Source organism: Seriola dumerili, unplaced genomic scaffold, assembly GCF_002260705.1.
Source record: "Seriola dumerili isolate Sdu_G_001 unplaced genomic scaffold, Sdu_1.0 BDQW01001845.1, whole genome shotgun sequence".
Classification (NCBI taxonomy): Eukaryota; Metazoa; Chordata; class Actinopteri; order Carangiformes; family Carangidae; genus Seriola; species Seriola dumerili.
In genome coordinates, this window is record NW_019176100.1 from 1,066 (window position 1) to 15,607 (window position 14,542).

Sequence of the window (14,542 nt, forward strand, 5' to 3'; positions counted from 1 at the left end):
TTTTATGCCTTACTATACTATGACTTTTTTTTTTTTAATTTTTATGCCTTACTATAATACTGTTACATTTTATGAACAATAAAATTGTTACCACTCTCATATCTGCCCAAAAACATATATATAGTATTTTATATAAGAAGTTCCCTCAAAGTGTTACTGAGATATCATGTTCACAAGAATGGGATGAACGTTCATGCATAGCCCACCAATTAACGTTGTACCTCGTTTGTTTAATCCGTACAAGAGATATTCCACTCACAGGACAACGGGTCGTCTAGGGGATCACAACAGGGTTTTTGGGGAGAGCTGTGAAACCAAACATGAAGAGGCACCAAAATTAGATCTGCAGCAGCCAACAACAAACACTAGTGGCCACTTTATTAGGTACAGCCTGATGCCTGATCCTTGTGATAAAGGTTTTCATTCAATTATAAGCTTTAGCACTGAGGTCACAACTAACAGTTGTTGTTCTGGACTGCATCATATTGAGGGGTGTTTATAATAATCTGACCCCCCTTAGAAAACACCCCTCAATATAATCCCGTCATTTCATTTAAATTTTTACTAACATACATATGTGGAAAATTATAATGCTACTGTGGAATTCCATTATAATTTTAGTCCCCTAAAGGCTTCCATATATGGCTGCAGTAATAAACACATAATTCAAATTGATACATTTCCAACAAAAACTGAATTGTATAAACTTTATAAAGGTGGAGTTACAGCAGATCTGTTGTATTGAATTGCATCAGATTGTACAGGTGTAGTGACCAGTGCAGGCACCAGCGTGTGACCCCTAACAGGAAAAGTCCTGTTGATGCTTCACATCAGTGTCAGAGCGTTTAAACACACAAGGCTTGAAATAAAAAATATTACAAATTTGTCTGTTTCTGAGGTATTTACTTAGTTTTTTTTAAAATTTAAGTTAAACACGTGTTTTCAGTCAAAAGGCAAACAACCGTTACAGTATCAACAAACACAAACAACAATCATCATTACACTTAATTGAAATTATTCGTGACCTGCATCAACCTCCCAACTCTCCTTTTTAAAGGCTCAAAGGTCAAAGTTCACAGTCCTCCGTTCTCCTCCAGCTTTTTGAAAAGTGCCAGGCTGCGGAGGTGGGACTGCCTCTCGCCGTTCTTCCACAGAATCAGCAGCTGGTCCGTCGAGCACGTGACCAGACCGTTCTCCTGGAAGCTCACAAACATCTGACAGGGAGACGACAGGGATTCAGTTCATTAAAGCTAATGCTGTCACGGCGCGTTGGAGCTGAACACAGTTTGTTTGTTTGTACATCATAAGATCGTACCTGGACCGCCCCCGAGTGTCCGATGAGGTCGCCCGTCAACTCCAGCATCCGGATGTTGGGGACTTCCATGATTTTCTTTGACGGAGGACCGGCCTGTTTGTTCGACCGGCCAAAAGTCCACATCCCAAAGAACCCTGTAGGATAATGGATGAAAGAGGAGACAGAACTTAAACAAACTATCATGTCTGAGGGAGAAACTACTCTTACATTTGATCAATTGAGCCTGTGAATTTAAAGCTGCTGTAATCAATGCTTTTATATTTACTGTGGATTAAAAATTCCATGTATTGTGAAAGGGAAGTTGACTTGGATGTAGATCCCTGTGCTTTTAGCCGTAATGGCTTTTCCAGGCAGATACTTTCAATCAAACTCAGAGGGAACGGTTTGAAATGATTCATGTGAGAGTGATACAAACCGTTTGTCCTCAGTCCTCGTTTCCTGAATCTTTATACAATGAAGGAGGTAAATGCAAAATTAGCAAGACCGACAGAGTCGCAATGACCACCTTTAATCATGATAGAAAAATGTTAGAATTTTTCCTTTTCATTCACTATGCTGCCCTCTGCTGGAACCAGCTCTTATCTTACAGTGAGGTTTTAGAGGCTTTTCATTGAAAACAGCTGTTTGCTGCTGCTGGAAACAAAGCAGATGAGTGTAAAGTTGTAGAGATAAAACCAAAACAATGAGCTAAACGATGCTCCACAGAGCTGAGCAAAGGTGGCTGAAAGTTCTCTGTGGGTTCTTCACTATCTGCAGCTCCTTTCACTTTACATTGTAGTTTTGTGAAAGTCTCATTTATGGGAAAAACACCAGGTTGAAATATACAACAATTTTCCTTTAAAGACCACAGGAGATGCAAGTGATTGATTTCTGGTTTTCCTAGAGAGACATAAAGCAAACAACAGACAAATAATTGTCCTGACTGTTCTCTCCGGCCAAGATCTGCTCACCACAGCTCTGCATTGACTGCAGACAGTCAGACCATCAAAGACACGAACAACCGCACACACAAACACTCCACTGTACACCATCACCCCAGTCCTGAGTGCAGGGAGAGGACACTTCCCCTTTGATGAACACAATACCACATCTGGACTGCATTAGTTGCACCTCCACACCACCCACACATCAAAACTCACAACTGTAAACACACACAAGTTGATGGAGGTCTTTGAACTTTGTCTTTCACACTCACATGTACGTAATCCGTCACTGGGAACGAGATCCAGTTTCCTTATGATGATAAATCCACAGGAGGAAAATGGGGCGATGCTGTTACGTCTACATGTTTGTACAGAATCATCCTATCAGCAGAGTGTGTGTGTGTGTGTGTGTGTGTGTGTGTCTCACCTGGAGAGGCAGGTTCAGCGGGCAAAGGCAGGTCCTGGATCTCCCACATCCTCACACTGCCGTCCTCGGAGCAGGACATCAACTCGCTGAAACAGAGACGGCGTCACAGCCACAGTTTAGTCTACCAGCTGCTTGAATAATAACCACAAGCTCTTCTGTCTGGATCCGTGTTGAACCCCCGGCTTTACGTTTGTTTGTTGTCGCCTGGTGATCTCCTCAGACATTACGTTCGAATCACGGAAACCGCACATTAAAGATGATTCACGGAGAGGATCCAGGTTCCTGTGCGCCCATTTCAGAACTGACAAATTACTGAGACACTAGTTTCACTGCAACATGTACAGTGAAGTGAAGGTCATATACACTGAGCTGATTGCTTTTTTTAAATGAGAAAACATCATCTCACAGCTAAACGTACGACGCTGTATTAGGGCCACTGTTGGGGAAACTTACAAAAAAGAAAATCTCACATAATCTCTGAGATTAAAGTGGTAAATTTATGAGAGAAAATTAACAAATTTATGATAAAAGGAGCTCAAATATTCTCTGAGATTTTGAACTGTATCTTGCCGACGCGCTGCACCACCGTGCGACTGTTCCAGAGAAGTTACCTTCAAACTATTAACAGACGTTTTGTGTTTCACTGAGGGAGCAAACAAACTGGATTTAAAGCTTCTTTAAGATCTCGAAAAGCTTCTAGTAAAGAACACGGGTAGTTGCACACTGATACTGTTCAGTCCAGACCACTAGATCACTGGTTTCCTGCCAAGAGGAAGATCAACCAGAGATGCTGCGTGACGATTACACAAGAGGAAAAACTGGGAAAAAAAATAAAGATATGATATATGTAACCCAACCTGTGTAAGTCTTTTTAGGTTTCTCTCTTTCTGTTGCTGTAAACGACTGAATGATGCGTCTCCAGGAAAAAAAAATAAAAAAAGTCAGTCTTTGGTTGAACAGGTCACAGCTGGCAGCAGTACACAGCTCAAGGCAGGGGGTCACGAGTATAGATTGCTTTGTTTAAAAGGGATCACTGGCTGCCCGGTTCATCATTTACACTGTTGTAAGTCTCCAAATCCAGGTTTCATGATGGAGAAAATTCTTCTTGCGCTCGGTCTCAAAGCAGATATCACTCACAGAAGCAATCAGCGGAAAATAAACTATTTATCCAAAGACAAAACTAATCATCTTCTGAACTTGATCACACTGAAATCCTACTTTTCTGTCACTTTTCTGTCACTTTAAAGAAGGTAGAGGCATGAAGGTGTAAGAAGAATGCAGCATGTGTTACCTGTCAGACAGCAGCATGGTGTGGAGGACATTGGAGTCATGGGCGACCTTCCTGTAGGCCAACACTGATTTGGTGAGAATGCTGTAGACATAGAGGCCGCTGCCCACCGCTGCCAGGATGAGCTGCAGGACACACAAACCTTTACGTTATTTTATGGATCACAGCAACAAATCAACGTCTCACTCGCATCCACCTTCACCTTTCCATTGGTGGTCAGATGCTGGATGGACATCTCGCTGGGTTTGGGAGCCCCCAGTCGTATTTCAGCCTGGGCGCTGGTTTGTGACTCCTCCCACAGGATGTGCTCATAGGCCAGGATGTTCCAATCGATCGCGTCCCATAAGATCAACTCGCCCGCGTGGGAACCGCTCGCAAAGAGCCCGTCTGAGGACGACACGGTGACAAGCAGAACTGGGATTATACACAGTGTACACCTACAGAGGCCCAACGCACTGCCCTCTGCTGCATATCATCCCCTCTCTCTCTCTCTCTTACTTTTGTCGCTATCAGAATTAAGGCAAAAAAAATAACTTCAAAAGAAAGAAAGAAAAACTAGAATTAACACCTCAGGGTTCTCTGCCTCCTCCACTCCACTAAAATAATGTAAAATATGAACCATTTGTGTGAAATTTTGTCATAATTGCTGTGTGAAATCTTCAATAATGGCTAAAAAGTGTTTTCGGAGGTCACTGTGACCTTGGCCTTTGACCTTTGACCACCAAAAAGTTCAACCTTGAGTCCAAGTGAACGTTTGTGCCAGACTTGAGGAGTTCTTGAGATATTGTGTTCACAAGGGCAAAGTCATGCTTTGTAAATTCACCGTGACCTTGACCTTTGAACTCTGACCTTTAGCCACCAAAATCGAATCAATCTGTCAATGAGTCTAGATAACGTTTTTACCAAATTTGAAGAAATCACCTCAAGGCGTTACTGAGATATCGCGTTCACAAGGTCACCACGCCCCTTGACCTTTGACCTTTGAACCCCAAAATCTAATCAAGTCATCCTTGAGTCCTAGTGAATGTTTGTGCCAAATTTGAAGAAGTTCCATCAAGGCGTTACTGAGATATCGTGTCCACGAGAATGGGACGGACGGACAACCTGAAAACAACAGCTCCGGCTCTTTGGTCCCAGCCGGGTCCGTCACTTTATTAGTGTCCCCTGGAAACACTTCCGTTGTGTCGTGAGTATTTGCAGCACGTGTGTCGTCAAATCTATGAAGATGTTTTCTGAATTAGTTTGTGTTTTGTCTCTTTGCGTGTGTTTTCTTAAGTTGCAGTGCGTTGAGCTCGTGTGTCGGCTGCAGTTTCCTGAGAGAGACCGACCGTTGATGTTGATCAGAGCTCGAATCTGGTCCTGGTGGTCGGACAGACAGCGGAGTTCAGCCACCGACACGGAAGAATCATGAGAAACCGTCAGCCTGTAGATCACTGCACAGAAGAAGAAACACAGATTCTTTTAAAACCATGAAGTTTTCTTTTATTTGTGCATATCATGTTCTGTCGGTACTGAACGTCCTCTCACTTATTTCTTTATCCATCGCAGCAGCTACGCAGTTCTTGGGCAGCTCGATCAAAGCGGTTATTCCTGCAAGATGCCGACAACATTAATCAGTTTGTGTGCAAACAGCAGAGTCGGGGGTGAAGGTGTTTTGTGTTTGTTTGTTTTCTCTTCTGCTTACCCGTGTCACTGTGGTTCTGTCTGTGACACTGCAGCTGAAAGTCTTTGTTCCACACACACAGTTCCTCCCCGCCGGAGACCCACACACACAGCCGCTCCAGCACCAGCAAACACTGAGAGAGACACACACACACACACACGCACACACACAAATATAATTAGTCTGTGGATGCAGCAATTAACCTCAGTGTGTAGTGTAAGAGTGGAGCTGGATGCCATGATTGGAATACACATGACAATCTAATGTGTGGATGAAGTGTATAATAAAACACATAAAACACTGATTTAATATTTCTATGGTTACTATTAAAAACCCGTTTCCTGCTTTTAATCTTTTAAAAGAAGAAAATAAATATTATTGGTTTGATGCTTTTCAGAGTGGATCGTCATGGCGAACACACAGAGAGAGCAGATGTACCTCGACACCTTGAATTGAACAAAGCAGATGTGGACAACACAGACACAACATCAGCAAAGTCTGGATTATGGACTAATTACAAATCACATGAACAGCAATTTCTCAAGCCTCAGGTGAAATAAAATTCTCCTCCCTCCGGCACCGGCAAGTGCGCCATGATTGCACCAGCACTTTACTGTATTATACAGTATTTTACCCAGTTCTGCTGCCGTCACATTAATCTGACAGTGTTCGGTTCAGACCTGTGTCGTGTTGGAAGTGTTTTTTTTGTGTGGTGTTTTGGATCTAGAATAATGGCCGCGACTCAGGTTCTTATTCACATTCATGCGATCGCAGTTTTACAAGGAGCATGAAAGAGGTTTATCGTTTACCTTCACAGAGGACTGAAGATCTGAAATGGTCTGGACCCTGTTGCCTGTATCAGGATCCCACAACTGACAAATAAGGTTAAGGAGAATCAAGTTTGAATCACAAACAACAATAATCACATATGGGTGAGCTCAGTGTTTGGGGGGGGGGGATACACTGAGACTCCTGTCTGAGGAGGCGGTGATGAGGGAGGTGTGCGATGTGAGTCCATCGTTACAGGTGAAGGTGGTTATGGCTGTTATTTGCTGGGAGTGGCCCCTCAGCTCCTGCAGCCTCTCGCCGGTCTAACACACACACACACACACACACACAAAGAAATAAAAATAAAAATTAGCAATTAGTGCCACCGTGTTGGGTGCAACTTCACACATCACAAAAATAATGAAGCGGCAACTTATTACCTCGATATTCCACACCAAGACAAGGCCATCGTCTCCTGCCGAGGCACATCTGGAAGAGAGAAGATGAAGACTCGTGTGACACAAACACCTCAGTGGAGATGTGCCTCATCTTTAGCAGGTTGGGCTCGTCAAACGTCGCCAGACAATCTCTATTTATGTGAGGAATCATTTCCCGTAGGTCCATCTCCCACCTGAGAAATCTTAAAAAACATCTGTCCCGGGGCTTACCACCTTCACTTGCCCCTTGACCCTGAACCATCCACACTCCCTGCTCCCAAAATCAACAGACAGGATGAGCGGATAAAAAAGAGAGATAAAATGAGAAGAGAGGAACTGTCGAGGATATATTTTCAGACTTCAAAAGCAATCCGGAGAAAATTTTCTGGCCTTTGCCCCCGACTGTGGACCTGTGTGCGGAGAGGACAAGACCCAGAGGAGGGGGTTATTACTGGAGGAGACCAGGCGTGAAGCAACCCCCACCTCCTGACACACACATACACACACACACACATATACTTAGAACTGTTATAAATCCCAATCTGACCACTTATGCAGAGCCACTGTACCATGCCAGTGTGCAGCATGCTTCCACAAAGCAGTGCAGAAAAGAGAGCAGGTGCAGGAGCCTTATACGTGTGTGTGCATGTGTGTATGTGTGTATGGACAGCATTAAAGGGCTTTGGTCATACTGTACTGTGCACACACAATCACATAGTGGTGATGATTGGGCTCTTGTCATGCTCTGTAGGTTTGCTGTAGGTGAGGATCTCCTGTCAATCACAGGGGGATAGAGGCCAGCCAAGGGTAGAGAGGAGAGAGGTTAGAGAGAAGGAGGGGGAGAAAAAAGAGGGGAGGGTAGGAGGGGAAGGGAGAGGGGGTGGGTTTGTGGTCTGCTTACCTGAAGTCATCAATCTGCACCAGAAATCGAACAATGTCAAAATGTCCTTTCAGCACCTGCAGCTCAGTGAACCAGTTTTTGGGCTGTTCCTCGCCAATGCACAACACGGGGCTTTTCTGCAGACGTAAGAGAGAAAGTGTTGAGACGAACAGGCTGAGGAGGGGAGGCAGACAGAGGAGGGCTGGAGAGAGTAGAGCAGGGTCACTCCGTGGTGCAAAGGAACTCAATTACTGTGCTTCAGTACAATTTTAAGGGAGTATTTCCTTTATACTTCTACTTTTATACTTACCATAGGGATTCATTGTGCTTTTGACTGCATTACATTTACCTGACAGATTTATAATTTAAATGTCAAAGGCTGCAACTATCGATTATTGTCTCAGGTTCATCTACAGATTATTTCCTCAATTAACTGACATCATTTCAATCATTTAGTTTCTGAAATTAGTTTCTGAAACAGTTGTTAATTAAATCCCATTAAAATCTGAAAAACAGTCGAAAACCCAAAGATGTTTAGTTTATGATGAAATATAACAAAGAAAAACAGCAAATCTTTTCATCTGAGAGGCTGAAACAAGAAGATATTTATAATTTTCACTATTTCTGCTTAAAAAAATGACTAAAACAATTAATTTATTATCAAAATAGTCACTTTTTTTCTGTCTAACGACTAATAAACCAGTTAAGTTCTTACGTTAAAATAATATTTATTAAACTTGTGGAACACAAAGATTAAACCAGAAAATTATACAAAAACGACCATTGTGAGTGATGATGTAGCTGCTGAAGGTGAAACTGGTTTTAACTACTTTACATACAGTTAACTAGTCCAGTGGCTTCAAACGTTGGGGTCAGGCCCCTACAGAGGGTCACAAGTTAAATCTGAGGGGTCATGAGAAGATTAACGGGACGGGAAACAAACTTGACACACAAGTTTGTTTTCTGTTTTTGGACTTTTCTCAAATCTTCTAATTTTTTCTTTGGTGAAATACTGGATCATTTTACTTTGCTGAGCCTTCAACAGTTATTTAAATGAAACCATCCGAGCAGCTGGAAGAACTGGTAGTTTAAAGAAAATCACTGTTTCACATCATTTCCAGCTGGTGATCCCTAAAAATAAGTCACGTCTCATCATTCCTGTTCAGAAGATTATGTGCAGTTCAACCAAACAGTGACTGCGGCTCTTTACTTTACCTGAAGGATTTTAAGGAGGTGAACTACCTCTACATTAGGAACAACAGGTGGAAATGATAAACATGTGGTCCCTCCTGCTTTTCTTTTTGGAAGGGCTCCCAAGGCAAATAGGTTGGGAAGCATTCCTTTAATGTTTACAGATGTCAATATTATGTTTTTATATAAAATCAGAGGAGCTATGGCTGTCAGAAAAATGCAGCTAGTGGAGTAAACCCGCTGTGGAGCTGGAAATAGTACTAAGGTGCAGTACCTGAGTAAATCCGAGTACAGCTAACCGTTACATGACTGTTCACATCTCACCTCCACGGAGCTTTGAGCTTCACGACCCCCGAGAATCCACCGAAGCATGACTTGGTTTGTTAGCAGCTAACGTTAGCTGAAGACACAGAACAAAGCCAGTTTAGACAGTTATATCTCTGTTTATGGACCAGAAACACGGCTAATCAAACAAGCTAACGCTACAGCCGTGTGCGGTTTCGTTACCGGTCATTAGCGTAAAAAAATAAAAAATAAAAAGCGCTGTCACTTCATCAAATATCGTCCAATTTATCGCCCTTGTGAGAAAAGTTTGACATGAAACGTCCCGATAATTTCACCAAAGCTGGAAAAACGTAATGTTGACACTGTAACGTGTAAAGCTACATGATAATAACAGCTGAATTTCAGTCACGACCACAACAAATCATTCATGTGACTGCAACTACGGAAGCTTTTGTAGGACAAACTTCATTCAGGTCGATTTATATTTGGGAAGTGAAAGAAACAACAGATGTACCCCAAATCACGTTTTTATGATGGGAATGTAGAGATTTAAGGACTCTACTTTTAGCTTCGTGGCATTTTATTAATTTATTAAGTTTCCTTAAATATCACCTCCAGACATGTTTTAATATATTTCTATATATATTATGCTTTGAATAATAAAGAAAAATGTATTTTTTCCATTAAAAAAAGGCTCCACCGGAAGTAGTATTCAGGTGATTTACATTACGAAAAGTACCAATACAACAATGTATCTTAATCTTAATGAATCTTAATGAAGTAAAAGTACAAAATTATTCACCGGCACACTCCTAAAGTGTTAAAGTAAAAATGCAAGTCCTGCAGAAAATTATAGTTAATCAAAATGATCATAATTGATGCATTAATGTCTAAAAAAGAAATTTATTTATTGCATTATTATTCCTTGTTTATGTCCACAAAAGCAAAATGAACAAAAAAAATAACAACAGCACTCTGAAAAAAGTCACAAAAAATTTAAAAAAAAAAGTTAAAATAAAGAAACTGAATAATTGATTCAGGCTACAAAATGGTAACACAAAGAATGAGGGTCTTAAATGTTCAGAGTCAGCTGTGCATCCTGTGTTTAATTTAGTGTCATTTTCCTTTTTACAACTAGATGGCAGTGTGTAACAATCCCATGAGATCAGGCAAGGTTCAAAGCCCTATTACCCAGACACAACCTCATGTTTTTGCCACTCGTTTCCTCTTTTATTGACCTAAATTATGAGTTCAATTCTAAAAAATAAAATTAAATATTTTGTTTGATCTCTTGAATTCAGGATTTCAACATTCTCTGCCTACAGTTTTTCTTGCTTCACCTCATTTTATCACTTCAGTCCCATGACTTTTGCATTAATGTTGACCTGTTTTCCCCCACCACATTTTCTTCCTTCACTCTGCATTCTCCTCCTCTCGGTGTCTCCCATGTTAACACACACACAAACAGACAGACAGACAGACAGACACACACACACACACACACACACACACACACACACCAGACACACAGTCACACATCACCCTAGCTGTGTCTACTCCTGCTCCCCCGATTGAGACGACACGCAGTGTAGGGCCTGTGACCTTCATGGTGGCTCAGATCTGCGGCTGGCACTGATTTCTGATTTAGTGTCGATCCGCCGCGCTTGTCAGGGGCTGCGAGGTGCTTTCCATGTGGTAATAGAAAAGCTCAAGGGCAGCTAGAGAAAGGAGGAGGGTTAGGGAGAGGGATTGGCTGAGGTGGAGGGAATGGGTTTTAGATGTGAGGATCGGTGATGCTCTGTTTGCTTAACTACCTGTCAGATGTGTGAATGAATGGGTCAGATATGTAGACTCTAGGGAGTGTGTGTTTTGAGTCAGTATACAGTTAATTCAAAAGATGTGAAGGAATGTGATCCAAGCACAGAGGCATCGAGACTCATGTCAGCAGCTCTGTGAGGCTGCGCAGCTGTCCTTTGAGCTACATGCTAATGTCAGTGTGTTGACATGTCACAATGCTCACAATGACAGCGCTCACCGAAGTTACTGCTCCTTGTCCTGAGGGGGGCCTGAGCGTCCACATCAAATTTCATTGGCTCAAGACGTAGAGCGGTCATGGCACGGTTCCTGGTTCAATTCCAGGTCCTTGTGCAAGACACTGAACCCCTAACTGGTCCTGAAGCTGCGTCATCGGTCTGTGAATGGGTGATTGAACTTCAAAGCACTTTGAGTGGTTGGTAGACTCACTAAAGGAAAAGTCAGAGGATCGTCAGAGTCAGTAAGATTCATCATCTGGAGACCATGAAGACTGTACAACGGGATGGCGCCACTAGAGCAAGTAGGAGCCGCTAGGATGGCACAAAGAAATGGGTTGGGAAAAGTGAGTGGTTCCTGAGTGCAGCGGCCTCGGTCTGGAGTAGACGAGGTGTCAAACATGACCAATGGCAGGAATCAGCTAAGAGGTGAAGTCATGATGCGATGGGCACCAAAACACTCACAGCGCTAAAGACCAACAGAGATTCAGAGCACAGAGAAAAGTGTGCCCGCTCCCTCCTCCTGCGCCATAGCGCCTGGTCGCGTCGTCCTATCTCCAGCCTGTAAGGAAAACAAATGGTTATGATGATGGAAAAGGAATTAAGCTGTAATTTAACAATGGGCCAACAACAGTATTCGATAACGGGCTCCCTCCCTCGCTGCTCGGAGAGGTCTTGTAGAAGAGGGAGGCTCATTCCTGACCAACACACTTCACTGTCCCTCTTCATCAGGCTTTCACTGTGTTCTGCTTTACCTACTGTGGCCTCCGCCCCCACGTGAGATCTGCTCTCAGACCTCAACACCTGACTTCCTCACTCACTTTTTGTATGTTAAAAACATAAAATCATTGTCCAGTTTTTCTAGATAATCCACAGACTGATTTGTTAAAGGTCCCATATTTTACATGTTCAAAATGAAGTAGATATAAACAAAGACATGTCCCTGAATCATATGTTACATGATGCTTATGAAGAAGTCTGTATCTTTACTTGCACTGTTCAGATCTGTCATTTCATTCCTTTAAGTTTTCAGGGGGGAAATAAAACATTATCACACATGGATTAGATAAAACCTACTGATTCATTTGTCTGTAAAAGTCATACTGTAAGTCTCCAAAACACGTCATGACTTTATATGTGAGCTGTGTGATTTGAGAGAAGAGGACAGTGGACGTTTTACTCTATATTGTACATAATACTGATTTAAGAGGAGGAAAACCCTTAAATATTTTGGTGTACAAATGATAAATAAAGATTATTGTGTAATTTTGTCTGTTTTATCTGACAAAATCAGAAGAGAGGAAGCTCTGAGCCTCTCTTCTGATTGGCTGACTGTTTTCTGAGTGATGAAATAAAAATATAGCAGATTTCAGAAAAACCAAATCCTGCAAGATTGGATGGCGGGTGCAGGTGGGCTGCGTGGGCTGCGTGGGCTGCGTGGGGCTTGGGGCGTGGCTGAGAGCAGTGACTACTTCGTTGTGACATCACAAAGTTCCAGAAGTCCTGACGGCTGGTTTTAAGGCTCAGTTTCTGAATACAGGCTGTGTGCATTTCTCTGTGGACTGAGGCTTTGATACTTGCACAGTATTAATGTAGAACCTAGACCTGATCTATAATCACACTACACATAGAAATCTGTCGTTATACAATATAGGACCTTTAAATTGATCTTTATTTCTGCCATAAGATCCAATTAAAACAAAGAGAATGTGCATCTGATTAAAATATTTATGGCATATAATCCAGGGGATGATGGTCTGAAACTGACCAGGGGGGCTGTCTGAGTGTGTTCAAGCTTCTGTCACTTTGATTTGTCACATGAGTATGACTGTAATTGCTGTGTTTCAGTTATCATAGGTTAATTATCAGCCTTGACCTATTACATACACACACACAGACACTCAGACAGTCCAGACATAGGGCGGGAAGGATTGTTTTTTGCGCAATCCCAAAAGTTGGAAGCCATTACAGGACAGTAATGTAAAGCTGCCAGTTCTCTTTTGCTCTATATCTTCCTCTTCTATGTTTAACTGATCATCACTGTCTGTCTCTCAACTCTCCCTCCCTCCCTTTACCTCCCTCCCCTCCTCCTCCCCTCCCTCGTTTGGTGACCCACTAATGTTCTGTTCATTTTCTCTTATGAATAGATAATGGGCAAAAATCAAATCTCTTCATTTGCATGTAATACAATTAAGACCTTTTCAAACAATGACAAATGGAGGGAGCAGCGAGACGTCAGTCAGCCCCGACAGTGAGAAAGCAAAGACAGCATCGGGCGAACCTCTCCCATTTTAACGAAAATTAATAAAACCTTCAAATGGGATTTTCTCGCCGCCATCTGGAATAACAATCACCAAGACACTGCTAGTCTCTGCCTGTCAAATAAAATTAAAGCTCTCATGAATTTTGGATTTATAAGGTGGTTGTGAAGCCACCAATGTGTCTCTACCTCCAAAAACCCAAATGATTAGATTTTTTTTATATATATATCAATAATAATGGGATGTGACTTCAATGATCAATTTCTCTTTTTCTCATTGGTTGAATTATAGACAGACATTAGAAACATAAACTTTGGAAAACAGGTCAGGTGTTGAAAGTTTATTCATATTATATCACGGATGTACATACTGGCGCTGAGGAGATCCCTTTATGCTAAGCTAAGCTAACTGACTGCTGGCTTTGGCATCGTGTTTACATGAGAGTGAGCTTCCTACATTTTTTCCCTTCTTCCCCTTCAGTCCTGGATGTTCTATTGTTGTCATTAGAATAAAAAATGTTCTGAGAAGGCATTGTTTGGCCTCCATATTGTTACGGGGACATGGGCCGCCAACATGAGGACAGAAGAGGGATCCCGCTAAGCTAAGCTAAGCTAAGCTAATTGGCTGCTGACTGTAAATAATAAAATATAAGTGTATTTCCCAAAATGTCAAACAGTTCTTTTTGTTAAGATAATCACAAAAACATGAACCTTTATATATAATAGTATAATAGTTTTTGATTTTGATTTTTTAACAGGAGCTTGATGCATATTCATAAATATCATTTCATTCAGACATCCTCTCCTCATACACATCTGTAAACATGTGGACATAAACACATATGCACACACCTATGCATGCATACAAACACACACACACACAAATTGTCTCTCTCTCTCTCTCACACACACACACACACACACACACACACACACACAAACACACACACACACACACACACACGAACGCACACACAGGAAAATTAATGAGCTCTCATTCATAATCCAGGACAGAGAGAGCCATATTCACCCTTGGATGGTTTATTGACTGATTTCATTTATTTGTGTGGAATAA

The 14,542-nt window shown here is 42.0% G+C and overlaps 1 protein-coding gene across 1 annotated transcript; it reads right to left on the reverse strand.

The window, feature by feature from the left end:
• Positions 1-209: 209 nt before the first annotated feature.
• Positions 210-9,601, reverse strand: wdr41 (WD repeat domain 41). The gene is made up of 14 exons (XM_022768803.1): positions 9,400-9,601; positions 9,217-9,292; positions 7,723-7,838; positions 6,825-6,873; positions 6,579-6,707; positions 6,426-6,488; positions 5,638-5,749; positions 5,481-5,543; positions 5,282-5,386; positions 4,156-4,340; positions 3,957-4,078; positions 2,666-2,751; positions 1,316-1,449; positions 210-1,214 (listed from the first exon to the last, which is right to left on the reverse strand). The coding sequence occupies exons 2-14, from the start codon at positions 9,262-9,264 to the stop codon at positions 1,074-1,076; spliced, it is 1,353 nt and encodes a 450-aa protein (XP_022624524.1). The 5' UTR covers positions 9,265-9,292; positions 9,400-9,601; the 3' UTR covers positions 210-1,073.
• Between the last annotated feature and the right edge of the window lie 4,941 nt (positions 9,602-14,542).

Excerpts from the sequence above, each read along its gene's own strand:
- wdr41 (XM_022768803.1), bottom strand. The coding sequence starts at position 9,264 with ATGCTTCGGTGGATTCTCGGGGGTCGTGAAGCTCAAAGCTCCGTGGAG. Across the intron at positions 6,708-6,824 it reads TCTTGGTGTGGAATATCGAG|ACCGGCGAGAGGCTGCAGGA; the intron begins GTAATAAGTTGC and ends TGTGTGTGTTAG. Across the intron at positions 2,752-3,956 it reads ACCATGCTGCTGTCTGACAG|CGAGTTGATGTCCTGCTCCG; the intron begins GTAACACATGCT and ends TCTCTGTTTCAG.